At 36.4% G+C, this 24039-nt stretch overlaps 1 protein-coding gene across 1 annotated transcript in view; it reads left to right on the top strand.

Moving 5' to 3' along the window:
- Positions 1 to 1366: 1366 nt before the first annotated feature.
- The window catches only part of LOC107699320 (ERC protein 2-like), a gene marked incomplete at its 3' end in the record, with an annotated part of 50562 nt that continues 27889 nt past the window's right edge, over positions 1367 to 24039 (top strand). The window contains exons 1-2 of the mRNA XM_016500582.1: positions 1367 to 1452; positions 3979 to 4706. Coding sequence (XP_016356068.1) covers positions 4053 to 4706 — 654 coding nt within the window. The remainder of the gene's footprint in view (positions 1453 to 3978; positions 4707 to 24039) is intronic.

Raw genomic sequence — 24039 nt, 5'->3', positions numbered from 1 at the left:
TATTTTTTATTCCATAGTAAGGGCAATTCATACAATGCATTTAAACTGAGCTACTTTAATACCATCTCCGAACTTTCTACCACGACTCTGCTGTTCTTCGGCTGGTTCTTCCCTGTATACGTTGATTGACAGATGTCTCGTCCAGTCAGCGGTGAGTAATCCCAAACCAATGGCACTGTCTCAAACTATACCTACCTCTTTCGGTTTGTCTGATTTGTCGTTGTTTTTTCTGACTTGTAAATTTGTTTTCGGATTTGTCCTTGTGTTTTCTGACTTGTTATTTTGTTTTCGAATTTGTCATTGTGTTTTCTGACTTGTTATAATGTTTTCTGAATTGTTGTTGTGCTTTCTGAATTGTTATTTAGTTTTTTAGACTTGCATTTGCGTTTGTAATTTGTTATTTTGTTTTCAGAATTGTGATTTGCTTTGCACTTCTCGGTCACCGTAAAAGACAGAGCTCTGACAGTCTCTCCACCCTTAAGCCTCACGTCTAGAGCTAGAGCTCAAGGGGAAGTCTGTGACAGTCAGCCAATCAGAAATCACCGGAGGCATCAAAGCCAATTACAGCAGGGGTCACATGATCACAGTTGGCTGCATATGATTGGCATGGCCGCAGACAGTGAGTAGCTCATCCGTCAACTTCATGCAAACTTCTTAGATGTGACCTTCACATAATTCATAATGAGAACAGCACTTATAACCAAATTCACTTTTAACCTTTTAGTGGTTTAAAATTTCAAAAGTGAATAAAAGGATTAAAAATATATATTAAAAAATATTTTATCTCCTAAAACTAGAGGGAAAATAATAGTTGTAGGGGAACAGAAAGGTTAATACTAATATTACTAATTATAAAATTTGTTTAAAAAGTAATTATACAATTAATATAATAATGATTAAATGTATGTGTGTGTGTGTGTGTGTGTGTGTGTAGTCATACCGTAACTAGTCACAACTTGTTTTAACCCTTGTGGTAATTCTATCTTTATAAGTGTACAGAAACATATGAACATACACGTTTGTGTGTGCGCATTGTATTGTGTAGGCATACAAAGAATCATTTAAGCATTGTTGTGTGTGTATATAGCCTATAGATACAAACATACGTTTATGTGTGTACACACACTCACACACACACACACACACGCACGCACGCACGCAAGCACACACACACCCTTGTGTTAATTCAATCTTTACAGGCGAAGAAGTGACAATGCAGTGCAATACAACATAGGCTACATGCATGAAAACGCCTCATGTGGTCGACGCCTGTCACTATTATGCGCTGGCCCTTTAAATCTGACGCTCATTCATGCGTTCGGGGGCGGGGTTTGTGTTCGTGTGTCCAATCAGAGAGCGGAATGCTGATACTGGAGTGGATGCAGGACGTGGGACGCTGATGCTGATGCTGGGTAACCCGCACAGTGATGGAGCGGCGACGACGCTGAAAAGGTAACGAAACGTGATCTAACGACACACTGGCATCCATTCACCCCAGTTAGGTAGGGTTTATATTAAAGGATCGAAATGTAGGTCGGATTCATCGATTTGAGCTAATTATATTCTTTTTGAATGATGGAAAATGAGCTTAAATCCGCTGTAGTATGAACGAGATGAAGCGTCGCTCGATGCTGTTTCAAAAGTATTTGCTTCAGGATCAATGCATATTCAATTCTGGCTTGATATTCGTTAGTTTATCTTCACAAACGGTTGATATTTTCTGCATGGATGTTTCTGTATGCGGTCTAATGGTCTAAATCAGAATTATTCAATGTTAATGTTAGAAATGCCACTTAATAGTATTGAATAAACCTATCTTTTTTTTTATCTTAATTTAGGTGCATTGCATTTTCAAATGTAGATTGCGTTTGGTGGTTTTCTCATTGATTTCTTCTTATTTAGGAAAAAACATGGGCATGTATGACCTGTCAGCCTCTAGGAGTGATTTTTGGGGGATGATTGACACTGGTGAAAGCCAATCAGCAGACAGATGTTATCCGCACAGCCAGTGGCTGAAGGATGAGGGAGGGCTTTCACATGGGCTTCTGTCTGATCTTCAAAATATCGAAGAATTTATTGGTGTTTGAACTGTTTCTGGCAACCCTTGATTAAAACGGACAGTATGTGATATTTTGTCTCAATGTGACCCTACAGACATGTGGAAGCAATGGTTTTGTATAGTGTAAACAGTCACCATTGCTTTAAAATCCTTTTATTTGATATTTTATTAAGATATAATTTAGAAGAGAAACATCACCTTGATTTATACTTGAAAATTTGGGTCGAATTTAGTATGTAGTGAATAAACATTTTGTATAGATATGCACAGATCTGCAACATTAATTGACTAGAAATGTATCTTTGCATTTTTAAGGTTAAACGAATGAACTTTGGAGAAGCTGTGCTTTCAGCATCTGTTTTTTCTTTTATTACATATGCCAATCTGCTTCGATTTGTGATGATAGACTGCTAATAAGATATTTTACCAGGGTAAGGTCTGTGAAAAAAAGTATCCTTACAACAAATGATTGACTTGAGTTAAATTGAATTCTGGGTTTAAACAATGCACTGAACATAAATGTCTTGGTTAAGCCGCATTCCATGCAACAGATGTATCGCTTGGCCAGTTTCTCTTTTAACATGCATTATTGAAGTCTGGGTAATTTGCCCTTTGTGGCTCTATGCACACACTGTTTTCAGCGTCAGAGTGGGTGGCGGAGAGAGAGTCAGTGGCTCGTGATATGCACCCTGCCACCTTGATTAAGCCATTTATGCTGGAGAGCAGCTGGCTTCTATATATTACTGACCGAAAAAAGCTCTTTCTGTCATTAAGTTCTCATTCAGAAGTTTCTGTGCTGACATTAATCAGCTCAGTCTCTGTTAGCTACGTCCATTGAGACCAAAAGAAGCATTTGCTTGTTTAATTTATGCTGTTGGCAGATATTTTATCCAAAGTGACTTGTAGTGCATTCATGGTGTACATCTTATCACGTGTTCCGTGGAAATCAAACCCATGACCTTGGTGTTGGAACAGGAAATGAAGCTTCAGAATGTATAGTTTAATTAGTGGTGTTTCCTGAGGCAAACATTATTCGATAGCTCATGCCAAGATTTAGGAGTTTGAACTAACTTCTGGGCATAGCTCATCCAGTATGCAATCCAATAATACTGGAAACACTCTCATCATTTCTGGTTGCCGTTTTTTTTTACTGTAAATTTAACAGGATATTTCTTTACAGTGACTTATTGGAGAGTTCTTTTGACTCATACCAGTAAGCAACCACCCAGAAAACTGTGAGTTTTGCACATGCAAGCACCAGAAGATGTAAAAATCTTGGCATTCGGGTGAAGCCCTCCCCCGGTTTGTCCAGTATGGTGTGCTATATATGGTCTCTGTCCGGATGGAAAGATGAAGGCCGAACGTGTCCTGTCTCTGGCACGGAAGTGTACAGATGACCAGGCCATCTACAGACCGGCTTCATTTAAAGTCAGCATAAATGTACATTTCTCACTCTCTCTCTCCCTCACACGCCCGTGAATGCCCACACATCCTCACATTTCATACGAGTGAAAACAGGTGCACTCTCCTCCATCATCTCAGTCACTGTTGCCATAGCAACCCCCTCCACAGCATCAGCATCATCCCTGTGAGCAGCATGTGGTCCCCACCTCCGAGAAAAACTGCGGGGCACTTTTTATTTTGACTCATCTTTCTGATGAATAGAACCCACCTCAGGCAGAAATTTAAAGGGAGTTACGTTGTCTCTGAAATGAAAAGGGATGCAATGTCTCATTATGTTTCGCAACATCTCTCAGGAACTTAATACGTCTTTGCATTTTGATTAGCTCTAGGCTGTTGTGAATGAAAGCGAAGAATTGTTCCAGACAATAGTTGGCAGCACACAAGCCGCTTTGTTGCAGACATTTTGAAGTGTTCGACTGCATTTTGAAGTGTGCGACTTTTCTTCTCTTCTCTAGGATGCAGTAAACACCCTTGTCAATCCGTGAAGGGGCTTTTCTTACGGACTCTCAGTGTTACAGAACCTTGGGAGATGTATGGTAGCGCGCGCGCCGTCAGCCACATCGAGGGCAGCCCTGCTCGCTCCCCGCGGCTGCCCCGCTCTCCTCGGTTGGGCCACCGTCGAGCCAACAGTGGCAGTTCGAGCGGCAAGACCTTATCCATGGAGAACATCCAGTCCCTCAATGCTGCCTACGCAACATCTGGCCCAATGTACCTAAGTGACCATGAAGCCATCGGATCCACTGCTACTTACCCTAAAGGCACCATGACGCTCGGTCGGGCCACGAGTCGAGCAATGTACGGTGGTCGGGTCACGGCCATGGGCAGCACCCCTAATATCGCAACGGCGGGACTCCATCACGCCGACCTGCTGTCTTATGGCGACCTGGGCTCGCTGTCTATGCTCCACCACCAGGGGACACCATCGGCCCTGCTGCGACAGGCGGTCAGGGGCGGTGGAGGTGAACTTTTGGAGCTCCAGGCGCAGCTACTGGACATGCACAGGGAAAACGAGCTACTTCGGAGGGAGCTGGACCTTAAGGACAGCAAGCTGGGCTCTTCCACCAACAGCATCAAGAGCTTCTGGAGCCCCGAGCTGAAGAAAGAACGCGTGATGAGGAAAGAGGAGGCAGCGCGCACTTCAATCCTTAAAGAACAGATGCGGGTGACCCACGAGGAGAATCAGGTTAGGATGATTACCTTACCTTATACATGCAGAATGACAAGGATCTATGCTTGAGTAAAAATAAAGGTCCTTCAGAGGTTATTTGTAGAACTTCTTTCATTTAAGAATCTTGGCTACATGAGATACTGTATTGTTCTTTGGAGAAAAAGTTATTGATGTTACATTATACATTCTTCAAATCAGTATATTTGTCCTTGATATCATCCGTTCACTGAGGAAAAGCCCTCCCGGGCTTTGTTTGTAGCACCAGTACATTGATAACCTTCTAAGGAACTATAAAAATGAAGAAGGTTCTTTAATTATGTCAGGTTGTTCTGTAAAGCCCCTTTTGGAACCTTTATTTTTATTAAGAGTGAATTTTGCTAAGATGTATAAATAATAGATTAGGGCATTTATAGATAATTTATTGTCTACTTAGGGCTTTTGATAAGCTTAGCAAGTAGAGTTTGATGTACACTACTGTTCAAAAGTTTGGAGTCAGTAAGATTTGTTTTTGTTTTTTTGAAGAAAATTATATTTTTTATTCAGGGAAGACACATTACATTTATTTTTATTAAATTAAATCAATTCAATTTTTATTCTTTTTATTTTTATTTTTAAATAAAAAAGGCAGTAAAGACTGATGTTAGGTCAATTCTGTTCTTTGAATCCTAAGAAAAATGTATCACTGTTCCCCTAAAAAATATTAAAGAGCACAACTGTTTTCAACATTGATAATAAAAAGAAATATGTCTTTAGCACCAAATCAGCATATTAGAATGTTTTCTGAAAATTTGGCTTTTCTATCACAGAAATAAATTACATTTAAAATATAATAAAATAGAAAACAGTTATTTTAAATTGTATTAATATTTCAAAATGTTCCTGTTTTTACTGTATTTTTGATAAATTAAATGTAGCCTTGGTGAGCATAAGAGACTTTTTAAAAAGATGATTTCAATAACATAAAAAAAAAAAAAATCAAACAGACCTCAAACTTTTGAACAGTAGCGTATGTTATTACATATAAAAATGTTAACCCAAAAATAAAACTGTCAGTGTTTACACACCCTCATATTGGTCAAATCTGTATGATTTTTCTTTTGTCTGTGGAACATAAAAGTTGATGACACAAAATGTTTGAAAATGTGTTTTCTCAAAATTTACGAGCAGTGTGAACATTGTACAAAATAACTCCTTTTGTTCACGGCACACAGAAATTCATACAGCTTTGAAACGACTTGATGGTGAGTAAATTACAGAATTTAAATTTTGAGTGAACTTTCCCTTTAAGACTAGTTTATTAGCAGGCTATCAGTAAAAGTTGCCTACTTGAAGGGATATGCCTAGTTTATGAATTCTTGTGTTGCCAAGGTTACTCTTCCTGTCTCCAGTTTTGGTGACATCTGCTCTGTTCTGTGTCTCATTCAACTGTGTAATCACGCTCTCACTCTTTTTTTCCCCACCTACTCTCATGCTCTTTAAGTCTCTTCACAGCTGATTTCTTCTTTGGGTTGTCTGTCTTTTATGTGGCACTTCTGGAAAGAGGCTCTTATAATCATTAATATTTCATCATTTAATTGGATGTGGCACTCAGTCAATGGACAGGCCAAAGCCACAGATACTGAAACACATTTTAGACAGTTCTGACTGAAAATATAACTCGTTCAAAGCCACCATAGAATAGCTTGTATTTGCATACGTGTGACCGCACATGACATGAATTCTATATTTAACCTGCCAAGTTGCTATAGAGTGCAACAGTGCCTGCCCACTTTTTCAGCAGCCTTGGTTCTGTAGGTATTTTTTCCATTCATTTTTCCCATAGGGATTTTAAAACAGTCTTCATTACAAGAGTTAGAAGCATGAACCAAGCAAACCAGCTACGAGGTTAATTAAAGCACTACAAATTTTGATTTGAAGCCAAAAAGTATTTGAAAATGGAACAAAAAGACAAAGAATTTGTAATTACCGGCCTATAATAAGGGAAAGAATTTCGAATAGCATAATTGAATTACAAATGATGTAAAAATATAAAACAATTAATTTAAAGATGTCGAATATAGAGAGAGAAACACTGCATTTTATGTTTGTTTGTTTTTTGTTTGTTTTTTTGCAAAATATGCATATACTGTATACTTTATATACAGTATATTCAAACATTTAAGTAGTTTGAGAACTGCTTGACTTAAGTAGGTTGAGAAGTATATTGACTTGATTTTGTCATTTGCAGTGATTCATGGCAGTGAGTGGGTGCTAAAGAGTTTTCGTTTAGATTCTCTGATTGGTAAAGATTTCTTTGTAGAATCATGGGTAATGTAGTTTTTTACCCAGAGTTCTGCTTTTAAACATGACTATATAAAAATAAGTTGAAACAACATATATCATCGATTAACATCCCAGCTCACATTAGGTCTACATTTTTAAAAGTTTATAACTTATCCTTAAAACTATTTTTTTTTCTATAGAGAAAATAAATAGGATTTTTACTTAGAGGAACCCCATTGTTGTTGTTAGTCAAAAGAGTAGTCCATTTTACGCTCAAAAAATAATCAGGTACTGGTGAAACATCTTTATTACAACTAGATAACAGTTTAACGGGTTATATATATATATATGGTTAATTTTGAATGTTGATAGATGCTATGCTTGTTTCATGAGCGTTGCCAATGTAACGGAGGCCAGCGGTAGGTGCTATGCAGGTAAACCTCACTCCCCTGATCTCAAGAGACGCACTAGTGACTGATGCTAGAGGCTGCAGTCTTTAGCCTCTTTGTTAGTGCGTCTGCCTCCCATGCCGGAGACCCGGGTTTGAGACCCACTTGGAGCGAGAACGAGGTGTGGCAGTGAGGACCCGGGAGAGAGGGGTTACACCAATAAGGCCACCAAGTGAACTGACTCTTGCTAAAAGGGACTTTGGCATTGTGCTTTAGTGTATTAATTAAAGGCAGTTGGGTTTGATGAGAAATCCCTTAGGTGGGTTCAGTCCTATTTTGATGAAAGTAGCCAGAGAGTTGATATTAAGGGTATATTGTCTAGTCCTTTATCAATCAATTGTGGAGTTCCTCAAGGGAGTATTTTAGGTCCCTTATTTTTTTCTTTTATATATAAATTATTTTAAAGCAGCGTGTTCAGAGGAACTTTTTCTTAATGCTGATGATGCAGCAATTTTAGTGTTTCGTCAAGATAAAGGGGTCCTGGAGAAAGTGACAAGAGATGTCCAAATGGTTTTTAGACAATAAACTTTCTCTGCATATAGGTAAAATGGAAGCCATTCTCTTTGCTTCTAGAATGAAATTAAAAAAGGATGATACTCTTTTTGGTTAAGATTAACTATATGATAATAGAGTCAAAAAATGTAGTAAATTATTTGGGTTGTTTAATAGATAATAAATTAACAGGTGATTTTATGGCTAGATAGTTATTTACAAAAGAATGTGCTAAATTAGATTTTTAACAAGGCAAGCTGACTTATTGGATATTTATTCCTTAAAATTGTTGGCAGGGGCCCTGATTCAACCCCATTTTGATTATGCTACCACTTTCTGTTATAGTAGTTGTTCCCAGAGTATGAAAGATATATTGCAAAGGGCTCAAATCAAATGAGTCAGAATAATTGTAAAAGTTCATCCTCAAATGCATTTGTATATTGAATGTTTTAAGGAGTTGGGTTTGCTAACTGTGAAAAAAAGATTGTTTTTTTTTTAATTGGCTATGACGTGTAAAATTTTTAATATGGTTACAAGTTTTTTAGAAAATTACTTTCATATGGTGAGGCAACAGCATTCTTATGGTATTAGGGGTAGGAATTGTATTATTTGTCAAGTCAAGTCAAGTCACCTTTGAGGTGGCGTCCGTGGATGAGTCATGTTCCTATTGCGGGAAGATGACCATCTCGGAGCAGCGGACCAGGCTCCGTTATCTCCAGGGGAGCAGAGCTCTATTGCCTCTGCAAGTCAAGTCACCTTTATTTATATAGCGCTTTTAACAATACAGATTGTTGTCAAAGCAACTGTACAGCATTAATTAGGAAAATAGTGTGTCATTAATGCAAAATGACAATAGTAAGCACTCAATTTTCAGTCAAAGGCAGTTCATCATTGAATTCAGTGATGTCATCATCCAGCTCAGTTCAGTTTAAATAGGAATCAAGTAGACGATATCGCTGGAAATTAAGTGTCCCCAACTAAGCAATCCAGAGGCAATGGCGGCAAGGAACCAAAACTCCATCGGTGACAGAATGGAGAAAAAACCTTGGGAGAAACCAGGCTCAGTCGGGTGGCCAGTTATCCTCTGGCTAGACGAAATCTCATCTAGTTGTTCTGGTCTCCGCTGACATTCAGGGCTGTAGAGGTCCTCTCTAGGTGCTGATCCACCATCTGAGCTGGATACGGGCTGAATCCGGGTGACTGCAGTGACCATCTGATCTGATCTGGACTGGGTCTTTAATCTAGATTTAAACTGACAGAGTATGTCTGCCTCCTGAACAATGTTAGGTAGGTTATTCCAGAGTTAGGGAAAACTGCCCGCAGTTGATTTTGATATTCTAGGTATTATCAAATTGCCAGCATGAATTAGCGTTTCTGCATTTGACATTGAGAGCATAGGTCGTAATTTAGATATATTTCGATATATTTGTCCATGTAAGTGTAAAGTTTGGTAGGGGAAATATGTTTTTACACCAGTGCAATTGCATGGAGTAAATTACCAGTGTCAATAAAGGGAATAAAAAACTTAGGGAGATTTAAAAGAGCGGTAAAAAATTGGCTGTTTGGTGATGCTAGTTAGCTTGTACTGTGGGTGTAAATTGTTTCTAGTGTTTAAATATGAAATTGAAATGAAATAAAGATATTACTACTACTACTACTACTTATATTTTTAAAATTAGTATTTGGTTAGGAGATATTGTTTTTATTTCTTCTGTCACTTCTGTACATAGCCTCTATTCTTTATATTAACAGCGAGGACCGCAGTGGAAATAAGCCGGTGGCTTTATTGGGTTTTTTATCCTCGACAGTTTTTTAAAGTGTATGGGATACTTGTTATTTTGTACAGTTTGTAAACTTGTCAAATAAATTTAAATTCATTTAAATTCAGTATTTAGTTTGATTATATACACAGTGCAGCATGAGCACCCATACCTTATTGAGTAAATACCTACAAAAACGTGTGATGGTTCAAGATCACTCCCATGCATTCAACAGCTGAGGACTGGAGACATTTGTTTTCTCACAGTCTCACCTCTTCCTGTCTATCTGTATTTTTGAGTAGGGCAGTGGCCTAATTAAATCACACTCCGTCAGCACGCTGCACGAGGCCTGGAGACGAAGAAATGTCAAGGACAAATGCTTGTCTGAGAGTCTTTGTTTTCCTCCATCTGATTCCTTGTCTTCTCTGCCAGCGTTTCACTCTACTGCTGTCTCTCTTTCTCTCTGTCATCCAGCTCTCTTTTTGGCTCCTTTCCTGCCACACATCCTCACTATTTGCTTCCTCCTTTCTCTTACTCATCCTATGTCCTTTCCATCCATCTTGTTGTCCGTTACTCTATCCACCCATTCTCTAAGGCACCATATGGCATTTTCTCACATATTTTGGATAACATATGGATCCTGTATATCATAAATACCATAGCAAGAGCCTTGCAAAGCATTCAGGCCTTTTAACAGTTCTCTCATTTGACTGAATTGTATTTAGTGACATTTTATCACTGAGTGCTGATGGCAAATCCACAGTTGCGCTGTTTCGCCTTTGTGTTGTTCACTAAACCACCCTCAATTGAGTTTAACCAGGTGCCATGCATATTTAAATTAAATGATTGCCCTTTATTTCAACACAAACAGGTCTTGTTTTATATGCAAATTAGGCTTTTTGTGTTGTATTCACAAAAGTAAATTTGCCTACTGCAATTAACAGTTTGTTTTCATTAAAATTCTAGTCATTTTGGCAGCAGTTATTGATCAAATGATGGTGAAGAGACCCATTTCCTGATGCACAGTGTAACCAAATGCATTTATGCATCTTCAAGAGCCGGCTCGCATGTCTAGATTGTGCAAATTTCGTTATGCACTGTTTTGACCATGTTTGTGCAGTTACCTGATTTGCATAATTCCTTTAGAGATTTGGATGCGAAAACAGCGCAGATAATGCATGCAAATAAAAAACAAAAAAACAAAAATGAATAGCTGAAATATGCCATTTGCTTAAATATTCAGTTTCTCGGCTGTAGAAGTTTATTTGAATAAAAAAACAATGTTCCTAGTGAGGACACAAGACTACAAAAGTTCCAAAAATCTTTGCAATGAAGTAAAACAAATGCATAAATTAGCTGCCGTGGGGTGGATATGGGTTTCTTATTACAATTAAAGAAAGAAGGAATGATGCAAAATACAGGGGAGTATTGCAAAAGATTCTGTCTTAGGTGGCTAGTAAGTGAAGCTTGTGAGGAAGTTAATTATCAACAGGTCAGTTTCTACACACAAGGCAAAATTAACATCGAAGTGGCTTAATAATAAAAGCCCTGGGCAAATATATTATTCAAAAAATTGCAGTGAACAAGTGCCATCCAAGTAACCTCAATAACCTGGAGCAAATGCAACCTGGAAGAACAGGATAAAATCACACTCATTGCTCAGGAAATTTAGTTCTCAGGTGCTCTTAAACACACAGAGGTTCCTTATTTGGCATGGATGGTTCCATGAAGAACCTTTAACACCCATGGAACTTTTTCATCACACAAAAGCTTCTTTATAGTAGAAGTAGTTCTTTAGATTATTAAAATGTCCTTCACATTAAGGAAAAACTGGTTCTTTTTGTTCTTTCTGGAACCAAAAATGGTTCTTCCATGGCATCACTGGAACATTTTTAAGATTGATTGACGTTTCTTAAAAACAGACACTAATGAGACATAATGAGATGAGTCTAGACTGGTATCTTTTAAAATCTGAACACAGTGTGAGACATTGTTGAGATTTTTTCTGAAACTCCAGAGGAGACATATTTGAGGTTACTAGTGTTTGTTTCTCAAAAGAAAAATGTGAGAAGCAGGTGGTTCTGATTATTTCATGGCTCTGTATTAAAAGAGAAAATGACCTTGCATTTAGTTTGCATAAATCTAAAATTATTGCAAGCTCACTATTGAGGAGCAGATGTGTGGTGTAGAATGCAATCATGGTTACAATGCAGGAGATACTGGAACAGGGACACTGAAATACACAAATGAGATTGGATATGCAAGTTAGACAGGCTTATGCTCAGCCAATCTGTGAAAGTGTGTGCATGTCTCATTTCTCCTTTGCATGATACTGTCCCTTCTTATGAGTCCTCAAGGTTAAATCAGGATGATGTCACCATCCTGATTTGCTTCCAGTAAACACCTGTGCGTGTCTGTGTGTGTGTGTGTGTCTGTGTGTGTGTGTGTGTGTTCGTGCAGCACCCTGAAAACGGGAAAGGACATTAGCAGAGCTGTAGCTGTAGAGCCCAGTGACAGTGCTATTGAGACACAGTTAGTGCCCTGTGGTGGAAAGAAACAAGATTAGACATGCTAGGGGTTTCTTATGAAGCCCTTGGAGTTTAGATTACGCGATCACACATTGTATGTTATGTTGTATGTTATTATGTATTTGTTTATCTGTGCATTTGAATATTAATGCTGCAATTCACTGCTAAAACGTGTATTTTAAATGCAATGCAAGTCACTTTGGATAAAAAGCATCTGCCAAGTGCATAAATGTAAATGTAAAATGACTCATGGTGACATTTTTCAAAGAGGCTTTTATGAACAAGATATGCAAACAAAAATGATCCAAGAGAAGCACAGTATCCAGAAAGAGATACGACAATGTAGGTACAAACAAAATGGTTTGCTTCAGCTTAACAGTAAACATAAAATATCCCTGCTACATGGCAAGATAGCACTAAAATAAGTGTACTATTTTACTCGTTTTATATACAGAAATATATATAGATTGATATTTATATCATATGTATATATTTTTAGATTATTTATTTACATACTTTAAAAAAAAGTTTTAGTTACTTTATATTTCTTCATATTTTGGGCCATTTTTTAAATATTTTCAGCCTAAATATATTTAAATTGTTCGAAATATATTTAAAAAATATATTTTGCATTTACCTGTATGTGTATTTTTAAACTGAAAATGCATTTTCTTGTCTCTTAAAGTACATATTTTATCATTTGAAGGTTTAAACAAAAAATATATATTTTCAATTTGTAAAATATATTTCCTATACCAGCACTATTGTTTCATCTTATATTTGGCATACATTTAAAATGTACTTTACAAAATGCCTTTTCTGCCCCTTGAAGTGCATATTGTAATATATTTTGGCCTTTGAACTTTTAAACAAAATATATTATCAATTTGAAAAATATATTTCCTTAACCAACATTGTTTTTCCCATCATATATTTAGCATACATTTTAAATATACAGTATTTTACAAAATGCCCTTTCTGCCCTTTGAAGTATATATTTTATGTATATTTCAGCATTTGAAGGTTTAAACAAAGTATATTTCAATTTAACATATGTATTTCCTTAACCAACTCTGTTTTTTCATCATATATTTAGCATAAATGTAAAAAATATTTAGCAAAATACTTTTTTTTTTTTTTTTACAATTTTAGTAGCCTGGACACTACAATATTTTAAACTTTTTTGAAATCCAGCACCCTTTTCCTGGCAAGCAAGAGAGCAGCAGTGAGCAACAGTCAATGAAATGGAAAGAGCAAAGATTTAAAAAAGATGAGGCAATGGGAAGAAAAAAACACATCAAATATTTTATTTGATTCCGCACAAATCAGTGCAAAGCAATCAAGAACTTTCTCAGTATTGTTTGCTGACCTTCAGTCTTATAATGTGCACTAGCTGCAGTCTATCCATGTCCTCCAGCACGTCTGGATCTCAAGGACACTTGTGCATGTACTGGAGATACTGACTTCACAAAGGAGACCCAACGTGCTGGGTTTAAAGCAGCGGTGACCAGACACAATTAAGGCGCACGTCATCACATGCTGGTAGCGGTGCTCTGTTTTCACACCCCTCCTCGTGGCCACATGTTCCTGCTGTGAGTCTGGAGGAGGGCAGGCGATAGGTGATACTGATCAGAGAAGGATCTTTCGTCACAGAATATCACTTGAGATGCTCAGAATGCCATATGACCTGCTGTTTTTAGTATGTATACTAAGCCCAGTATGCAGATTTTATAGTTATATGACCTACTACAATTGCCAAAATGTGCAATCAGAGCACAATATATGGGCTGTGTCCCACAGTGCAACGGACTCAAGCTGACCTTTCCATTTCCAGACTGATAAAGTCATTATTTACAGTAGACAGAATTGGATAAAAAATCTAATTATTTCAAAGCTGATAAGTAGACGCAGCTCGCTGAATTAAACATGCATTACAGTGAGGTCTTGTGACAACAAGCTGATTGGAACGTTTGTTTTGCATAAAGCCAACTGTTTACATATTTACAAGAAAGATTAGGCAGTAAGTTGTATGGTATCCTGATGAAAAACAGCTTGAACCAGCCAGAATTTGGTTTTGCAGCCTTTTCAGACTGGTCTGTTGGCTGGTTTAAAAGGGTTTTGGGCATTTTTAGATGGTCAGGCTTGGGCTAACATCGGAAAAGCATTCTACTCTTGCTATTTTTCCCATATACAATGTCTCAGAAATACTGTAGAGAGTAGTATTCTAGTGTACTGTTCTGAATTCAGCCCTGGAGAGTAGAGCTAAAACCAGCTTAATCCAGCTAAGACCAGCAAACCATCTTAGATTGGTTATTATTCCATTTAAAATATAACGTTCGATTCAGTGCAATCAAAGTTCTGTAGGGTACATATACACTAGTGTTCGAAAATGTGGGGTCTGTAAGATGTTTTTTTTTAATGCTGCATTTATTTGACCAAAAATACAGCAAAAACAATAATATTGTGAAATATTATTCTTCTTGTGATGGAAAAGCTGAATTTTCAGCATCATCACTTCAGTGTCACATGATCCTTCAGAAATAATTATAATATGCTGATGTGCTGCTCAAGAAACATATAATTTATTATCAATGTTGTGCTTTTATTTTTGTGAAAATATTTTTAATTCAGGATTCTTTGATTAATATAAAGTAAAAAAAAAAAAAAACAGCATTTATTTGAATTGAAACATTTATAACATTATACATGTCTTTACTGTTTTTAATAATTTAATGCATCTTTCCTAAATGAAAGGAAAAGCGATCACATCAGGCATCACATGACGCTTGATGCTTTTTCTTCTTTAGGATTAAATTAATAAAATACATCTGAAAAGGGATGTATTGTGACCTTGTGACCTTCCTTTAAGTCTGGTAAATCCTTTTGGTCAGTGGGTCGAAAAAAGTGGTATTGATTTAAATAGACTATATGCAACATCTTGATCTTAGTCTAGTTCTTCTAAAACGGTCCTCTCCTCTTAGATTGATGGTTTCCGTGCTGTTAATAGCTGGGCTTTGATGAATGATGATCGGGTACATCCGTTGGGTGCGTTGTGCTTGGTGCTAATGGCTCTTTTGTAGCTCAGGACTCAGAGGTGAGGTGAACGGATGAGTGAGAATGTCCTCAGGCGCTGTGGGCTAGTTTAACTCAAGTGTGGTTGGTTGTTGTCTTTTTCACTTTCCCTCCCTCACTCTCTCTCTCCGTCACCTCCTCCGTTTCTCTGACTCCTTTTTTCTGCTCTCTCAGTTTCTCAGCCCCTTGGGTGCCTGAAAGCAAGCTAATGCAGAAAGGATTAGTGGGGGCTGACTTGTTTTTGATTTGTACAGTAACAAGATTTGATGGTCTGTGTTTAAACATGATGGTATCGAGGAGAATAATAATCAACAAAGCATGTTTCAGCATGACCGAGAAAGCTAATGGAAAGACCAGATTTAGATCATGAATTTAATGCTTAAAATTAATCAACCGTGTTGACTTTTCGGTCACCACCTTTCTGTTGGCACTAACATCACCAAACAAAATGGATTAAATTGTTTTTCCATCGCTGTACCACCAAAGTGTAGTATCATTAGTTTTTGCTTTTGATATTTTCTGTTCATCTTAATTGTAAGTTTTAGTCATTTTCTAGTCTTTTTGTGATTTTATTAGTTTTAATTGTTTTGTAGATTTTTATCAATTTTATTTCAGTTTTAGTTTTTTCTATTTTCTGTTTATAATTTTAGTTCGTTTTAGTAATTTGTTGTGTTTTTTATTAGTTTGAATGTGTTTAAATGTCTATAGTTTTTATTTTATTTCAGGTTCAGTTTACTTTAGTTACTTTAGTCAAACTAAATGAAAATGAGAAATGTTGTAACTAGCCAAAAGTGTTTAAATATGTCATTTAAGTTAAAGCTTATTTTATGTCAAGTAATGAACTGTTTTTATGGTTTTAGTTTACTATAATAACCCTGACACAGCGTATTTTCAGGCTTGCCTGATGCTATCTTGTGCAATGTAGGCCATTTTGTAGTAATTAGAATCTAATCTGACATTTCGTGCTATTATAAATCATCTAGGGCATAGTCTAATGTCATACAACCAGAATATTAGCATTTAAATGAACATGTTTATTTAATCCGGTGCAGAGGTGTAAAGTATTTGAGTAAATGTAATTCATTACTGTCCTTGAGTATCTTTTTGGATACTCTATAGTTTTACGGAGTATCAAAGATATTAGCAACTTTTACTCTCTACTTCACTACATTTTTGAACAAGCATCTGTACTCTTTACTCCTCTACATTTGTAATGAGTGTTGCAATCACACATTACATTTTGCATGGCACCTAGCTTTTTCTGCAGCAAGCAGTTTATTTCTGCTACAAAAGAAGTGATATCGCCACCTACAGGGCACTGAAAGTACTATATCTTGTGCGTTTTGTCCTTACTCACCCAAACTTGTCAACAAGGCTACTTTATGTGAATGCGAGTTCCTTAACAAGTAGCTGTGAATCTCTGGTGTTTTATATCCACCTTATTTTTCCCGTAAGAGCAGGCACGGCCATTTGTAAATTTATTGTGTCTGGCTTCCATCGTCATCTGCTTCCAGCTATTTTTAGCTGTTCAAAACAGCTGTTTTTGCTGCATGATATTGCAAACTGGTGTGTCTTACTATATTATTTTAAAGTATTATCTTAATTATTCTCGTTATTTCCCTACAGCAGCTAATGAACCGGAAGTCTCACACATTCACAGAAAAAAAAACTTATTCACGTTGAAAAATAAGGTGGATACGAGATGAGGACATGACTGCAGCCAGCAATGAGGCTGAAACCAGCACATCCAGTGCAAGATGACTTTATTTTATTTATCCGTTATACTGAAGAGTCCTTTTTGAAGGATATTGTTTTTTTTTCCAATTTTGAGGTGTTCAGTTTTATTTTGGTTTTAGAAAATAAACATGATTGCTTTCCTCACAAATCAACCCTTTCTTGTTTTTCACTTGCATGTCTCTTTGACTAATGCATATTTGAGCCTATATTTAGTATATTTAGTATAAGTAAAAATAGAGATGCACGATATTGGATTTTTGCCAATATCTTTCAACTCATTTTGAACCGATACCGATATATTTTTAATTTTGGTTAGTTTTTAACAAGAACTTAATTGTTAGCATTAATTAATAAATCAGTATATATCAAATTATTTAATTTACAAGTGTCATGTTTCTGATTTTTTTTTCATGTAAGCTATAGCTCCTGACCTTTAAATCAAAACATACTCATTATTTTATGACATCAATTACTGCTTTATTTAATTAGAAACAGTCTAAATGTTATTTGTGTAGGCTAATTTACTTTTAATTTAATTAGAAGTAGGCCAACAGCGCCCCCCACAGATTAAAACTCCTACCGAACGGGTGTTAGGACCCGGGGGAGGCTGCCGTTGCTGCCACTGCACGTGCTATTACTGTTTACTCTATCATACACCGAACGCGTCATTCTGTATGTGCTTTCACAGTTTAAATGCAGCGATCCAAAAGAGTGAATCTAATCATCATTCAGACAAAACTTTGCTTCAAGAATGAACCACAATGCTGACGTGATCTAATCGCTAGCACACCCGAGCACATGTGAGTTAATGTATTCCTCTTATCGGCAAGACATATCGGCATAATTTTTCTAATCGGGCCGATTCCGATATTGGTCTGATAATATCGTGCATCCCTAACGTAAACCATTACCAATATCAATGAAATTTAAAAATATGAAGAACGTAAATTTAAAATCTAATTATAGGCTATTACTAGGACAGTCTGAGGGAACTGTTGGTTTTCCTCAAAAACTGCCGCTTTCATGAAACTCATTCAATTGTCCTAAAGTAACTGACTGACTGCCTTTTCCAGTAATCTAGTATTTACACGAACAATGATTTTTCGACTTTTTTACTGCCAGTTATGGTATATTTTACTCATCAGTTAAATGAATACCGTTAAACACCATTAAATGTGTGTGACGTCATTTGAAATAGCATGAGAGCTCTCTCTCCCTCTCTAAGTAAAATACTTAAGTACTGTTAAAATCAGATACTCTTAAGACTTTTACTCAAGTTGTTTTGGAATTGGTGACTTGTAACTTATCTGTAAGTATCTGTACTTACACTCAAGTATGGTTTTCAGGTACTCTTTACACCTAGCGTGGGTAATGTGCTGTAATTGAGACATGACTCTCCACAGAGCAAGTTTTGGCATCTGATCCAGAGGTCTGTGGAAGCTTACAGCTCTACGCCAGCTTAACATGCAACAGCTTTCGAAATTCAACCATCCAGTCAAAACATTAAAGCTAAATCAGACCGAAGTGGCAAAGTCCGTCACACTATTTGATCTTGTGAGGGAGTCTCTGACAAAACATTTAACATTTGATGTCTGATTTTTCATATTTGCTTCTCTGCAGAAACTGATGTCACTGAGAAGTGCTTTTATCCGTTTTGATTTTCATATATTCATCTTTTAACCTACACCAGCCTTCAATGGTTTGAAGTCATTACAGTTTTATTTTTCAAATAAATTAATTATTTTATTGAGCAAGGACGCATGAAATTGATCAAAAGGGAAAGTAAAGGAATTTTTTATGGTTTTAATTCAAATAAATACTGTTTGTTTTGTTTCGTTTTGTCAAGTATTGATGAGTTAAACCATTCAGGGCTTTATAAGTAATTAGCAAGATTTTAAAATGTATATGATGTTTAATAGGGAGCCAGTGCAGTGTTGACAGAACCGGGCTAATATGGTCATACTTCCTGGTTTTAGTAAGAACTCTAGCTGCTGCATTTTGGACCAGCTGGAGTTTGTTTATTAAGCGCGCAGAGCAACCACCCAATAAAGCATTACAATAATCTAACCTTGAGGTCATGAACGCATGAATTAAAGGGGTCATATGATGCGATTTCAATTTTTCCTTTCTCTTTGGAGTGTTACAAGCTCTTGGTGCATAAAGAAGATCTGTAAAGTTGCAAAGACTAAAGTCTCAAATCCAAAGAGATACTCTTTATAAAAGTTAAGAGTCAGCCACACCTACCAAAAACGGCGCTCGTTTGTAATGGGTTTTAATGTTATCTCGTCGCTCCGGCCGGGACACGGCATCAACAGTATGTGAGGGGCGTAACATTTCCGTCTCACGCTTGAGGTATTCGGCCAATCACAACGCACTGGATAGCTGGCCAATCACAGCACACCTTGCTTTTTCAGACCAATGAGCTTTGTAAAAATTGACGCGTTTCAAAAAGGCGTGGCATAGAGGAGAAACAATGATGTACAGTATGTGGAAAATAATGTGTTTTTTGAACTTTAAACCGCATAAACACATTTCATTACACCAAATACACAAAATAATGTTCTTTTTAGCAGCATCATATGACCCCTTTAACATTTCTGCATTTGACATTGAGAGGATAGGTCGTCATTTAGATATATTTTTAAGATGGAAAAATGCAGTTTGCTAGAAACATGGTTTTCAAAGGAATGATTGCTATCAAATAGCACACCTAGGATCCTAACTGATGACGAGGAATTAACAGAGCAGCCATCAAGTGTTAGACAGTGTTTTAGGTTATTACATGCGGATGTTTTTGGTCCAATAATTGAAACCTCAAGTTTTTCAGAATTTAGCAGTAGGAAATTACTAGTCATCCAGGTTTTTATATCAACTATGCATACCGTTAGTTTTGCAAATTTGTAGGTTTCATCGGGCCGCGAAGAAATGTAGAGCTGAGTATCATCAAAAATATTAAGTAACACAACTGTTTTCAACATTAATAATAAGCAATGTTTCTTGAGCAGCAAATCAGCATATTAGAATGATTTCTGAAGGATCATGTGACACTGAAGACTGGAGTAATGATGCTGAAATTTCAGCTTTGCATCACAGGAATAAATTACATTTGAAAATGTATTCAAATAGAAGATAGGGATTTTAAACTGTAATAAGATTTCACAATATTATTGTTTTTATTGTATTTTTTATCAAACAAGTGCAGCCTTGGGGAGCAGAAAAGATTTTTTAAAAAACAACCCCAAACATTTGAACGGTAGTGTTAGTGTATGTAAAAAATCCTGGGAATCTTGCATATTAAATATTTTGTTAGGTTTTAATTTCAGCTTTTTGCAAGCTGTTAGTATCTAATATAAATAATTTAAAAATAATAAAAAAATTCAAGCACCCTTGGGTGTTGTTTTATATTTATGCAGGAAAACATGAGATTTATCTTCTAGACTGCATGTACAGTAAATTAGTTTTTTCTTCAAGTGTGATTGAGCATCTTAAGCAGGATACAAAAATATAAAAGTCAATCTCTGTCTACATTTGCAAAAGAACGAACAGAGGAAAGACAAAACTCTTTAAAACTGTTGGTCAAAATTGTTTCATTAACCTTTTTCAAAACCAGCAATAAATCAATGATATCATGAACTTTGCTTTACTGCAAATTATGCTAAAAGATATGCCTCTATCAAAAGGCATGTCTTCCATTCCTTACGCGACATATTTGCGTTTTCTTCCCTTTTCTGTGAGGGATCGGTCTCCTTGTACTGTTTCTGGCATGACTAAGCCAAAAAAAAGGGAATCATGAGTTGTAACGAGGCCTCTGTTCTCTGTTGTCACGGCTAAAAAAGTAATGATCTTCGATCGCATTCTTTCCCTGTTCAAACTAATTGCTAAAAACGAAATCCAAGGCACAGACACTGATTCTTTAATCAGTGATTTTTCGCATGCATTCATCGCGATAACCAGTCTAGAGCGGCGGAGGAAACTAAACAGGGATGGATGGATGGGTGAAAAGCACATTTTCGAGGGGAAATAGTGGCCGGAGGGAATTAGAAGACAGATTAGCTAAACAACGGTCTGTGATAGACGAGTGAAGAATTGAAAGAGAGACGAAATGCAGTTTTCTAGCCGCTAGCCACTGATTTTTGTGAATAACGAGACTATAAATAAATGTGTGTGTGTGTGTGTGGTGGGTGATTGTGGGGAAGAACATTAACTACTGTTGCTCCCGCACAGATTGTGGTTATTGATCTTTAGCATGTACTGCGGAGCAATGGTGTGTGTGTGTGTGTGTATCTGTGTGAGTGTGTGAGCGTTTGTTGTGTCCTAGCATGCAGCGGTGATAATCCCTGAGGTGTTTAGTGGCTTTGGCTATCCACATATGAAATATTTCTTCTCTTTTTCTTTTTTTGCTGCCTCTTCATGTGGTCCAGTCACAAATTTTGTCCAGTAAAAATGGCTTATTTTGTATTTTTAACTTAATATTTCAATTTTTTAAATTCCTTTTTCATTGTGGTCCAGTCACAAATTTATCAGTATTTATTTTATTTTATTTTTTATTAATATTTCTTCTCTTTCTATTTTTTCACTCCCTGTTCATTGTTGTCCAGTCACAAATCGATCAATATTTATTTATTATTATTTATTTTTTTATTTTTTTACTCCCTTTTCATTGTGATAGTCACAATTTAGTTAGTCACAAATTAATCAGTATTTATTTAATTAGCGTGTCCCTCTGGATGATTTATATTTAGTTTTGAATGAGCATGAAATGTAAATAAACACTTTTACTTTACTAATATAATTTACTGGTCTTATTGTGAATTATTTCATGCATTTTACCCCTCAAAATTACTTATTTTAATGTCGCTATCAGAGCCGATCCTCCCTATACGCAAAGCCCCCAGAAGTCTAGGATCGGCACTGGTCTCTATATTAACATCACAGCATCAACAGATTAACATATGACCGTCAACGTTTAAATATTAAGCCTCTTGATCCATCATGTTGAATGAAGTATGCTGGTTAGGTAATCTGAGATTATTTACTCATAGTAGTTTTAAAGGTACAATAGCACGAAAATGTTGTCATTTCACCGTTCTGAGGGAGATTGGAAAATATTCATGTACAACTTTCTGATTTAAGACATCTTGACTAATGATATAAGTAGACTTTTGTGGGGGAAAAAATGAAATGCTACAAAATTGATCGCTTTAATACTATTTTCTTATATCCTGGCTGTTGTTTTGGCTTTCACTGTAATCATTCAGTTTGAGATGCAGTAACATTAACTGTGGTGGTTGACAGCCAGAGCAAAATATTTTTACATTTGGACTGAGCTGATGGATGTTGTGCAGAAAGATGAAGCGTCTGTCATTGGGGTGGACGTAAATTACTTATTTTAATGTCGCTATCAGAGCCGATCCTCCCTATACGCAAAATACGCAAGCTGCGTAGGACCCCCCCAAAACACCAGGGGGCCCCCTTGCTCTCAAAGATGATTTAATTTAAGTTTTGTTTTTGAATTTGGCTAGCGGTTATGAAAACATGAATGATAATTTCTTGAAATGTGGTGCGCTGTCGCCCTTTCTACGTAAAAATCAGTCAAATCATGTAAAGTGAATGTCGTACAGTCTTGCCCGAGACTAAAAAAACGAGTTGAAAGCGTACCGAGCCGTGTGTGTGTGTGTGTGTGTGTGTGTGTGTGTGTGTGTGTGCATACAGACTCGACTTCATTGGTGTATGTTGTATTAGGATCTGTGTTCCTGAAATTTGCTATGGCCATCAAGTAAAGATTTGGACATTTAGTTTGATTGTTCACTTCTCTGAGACCAAGAACACATTACAGTTCATACTTCATAATATGAAGATCACCAAGCATTGCGCACAAGAAATTCATGTGTAAATCGTAAAACCATTTTGTACATCAAACCTTCTTATGTAAATTGCTGGATTCAGTTCAATACAACGGTTTTGTGAATTACTTAAGACAGAAATTTGTTCTGCTTGTGTTTTATGAATGTGACCCATTGTGTTTGATTCAGAAAAATGCAAAATTAGCTCAGTACAGCCAGTTTCATCCAATTACTGTACTTTTAGACGGCCATTTCTTTGAATGTTATTTCTTCACATTTCTTGTCTACCACTAACTCTAGTTCTACTAAAGAGTAAAGTGGTACTTTGATGGATTTTTATGTATTATATTTTTATTTGCACTAGTGTTAAACATATTGGGGTCTGTAAGATTTTTTTAATGTTTTTGAAAGAAGTCTTTTATGCTTACCAAGGCTGCATTTATTTGAACAAAAATACAGTAAAAGCAGCAATATTGTGAAATTACTACAATTTAAAATAATTTCATGTTTTAATATATTTTAGTGTCACATGATTCTTCAGAAATCATTCTGATATGCTGATTTGCTGCTCAAAATAAAACATTTCCTATTATTATCAATGTTGAAAACAGTTGTGCTGCTTTATTTTGTGTAGAAACTGTGTAGAATCTTTTTTCAAGATTCTTTGATGAATATAAAGTTCAGAAGAACAGCATTTAACAGCATTCTCCTTATAAATGTCTACTGACAATTTAGATCAATTTAATGCATACTTGCTGAATAAAAGTTTAATTTATTTCAAAAAACATAATTTTATTGTAGTGTATACGTTACTTCAAGATTCTTGAAAGAATTTCATGGTACTGTAATGACAGTTCAAAACACATGAAACACATTTTTTTTCACTCTTAGACTTTTAAACACAGCATAAAGATGCAATATGTAGAGGAATTAAATTTATCCACAGAATGACAAATTGACTGAAAAATTGTTTCACTCTTGGATGCATGATGCTGAAACATTTGTGATAATGATGGGGGGTAATGAGTAATGAGCAGGAGAGGAAGTGATGCAGGCTTCATCAGGGATGCTTAGGACTATTCCTGCTGCCAGCTCTCCTCCGCGTGATGCCGCCTCTCCCTTTGTCATGCGCTGCCGTATGGGATACATATTCATGCCTGCCTATGCTTCAGTGCGTCTGAGAGCTCCTCACACACACACAACAT

This window comes from Sinocyclocheilus anshuiensis, unplaced genomic scaffold, assembly GCF_001515605.1.
Source record: "Sinocyclocheilus anshuiensis isolate Anshui unplaced genomic scaffold, SAMN03320099.WGS_v1.1 scaffold313, whole genome shotgun sequence".
Taxonomy (NCBI): Eukaryota; Metazoa; Chordata; class Actinopteri; order Cypriniformes; family Cyprinidae; genus Sinocyclocheilus; species Sinocyclocheilus anshuiensis.
Note: the sequence above shows the minus strand (reverse complement) of the source record. Positions and strands in the feature narration are given on the sequence as shown.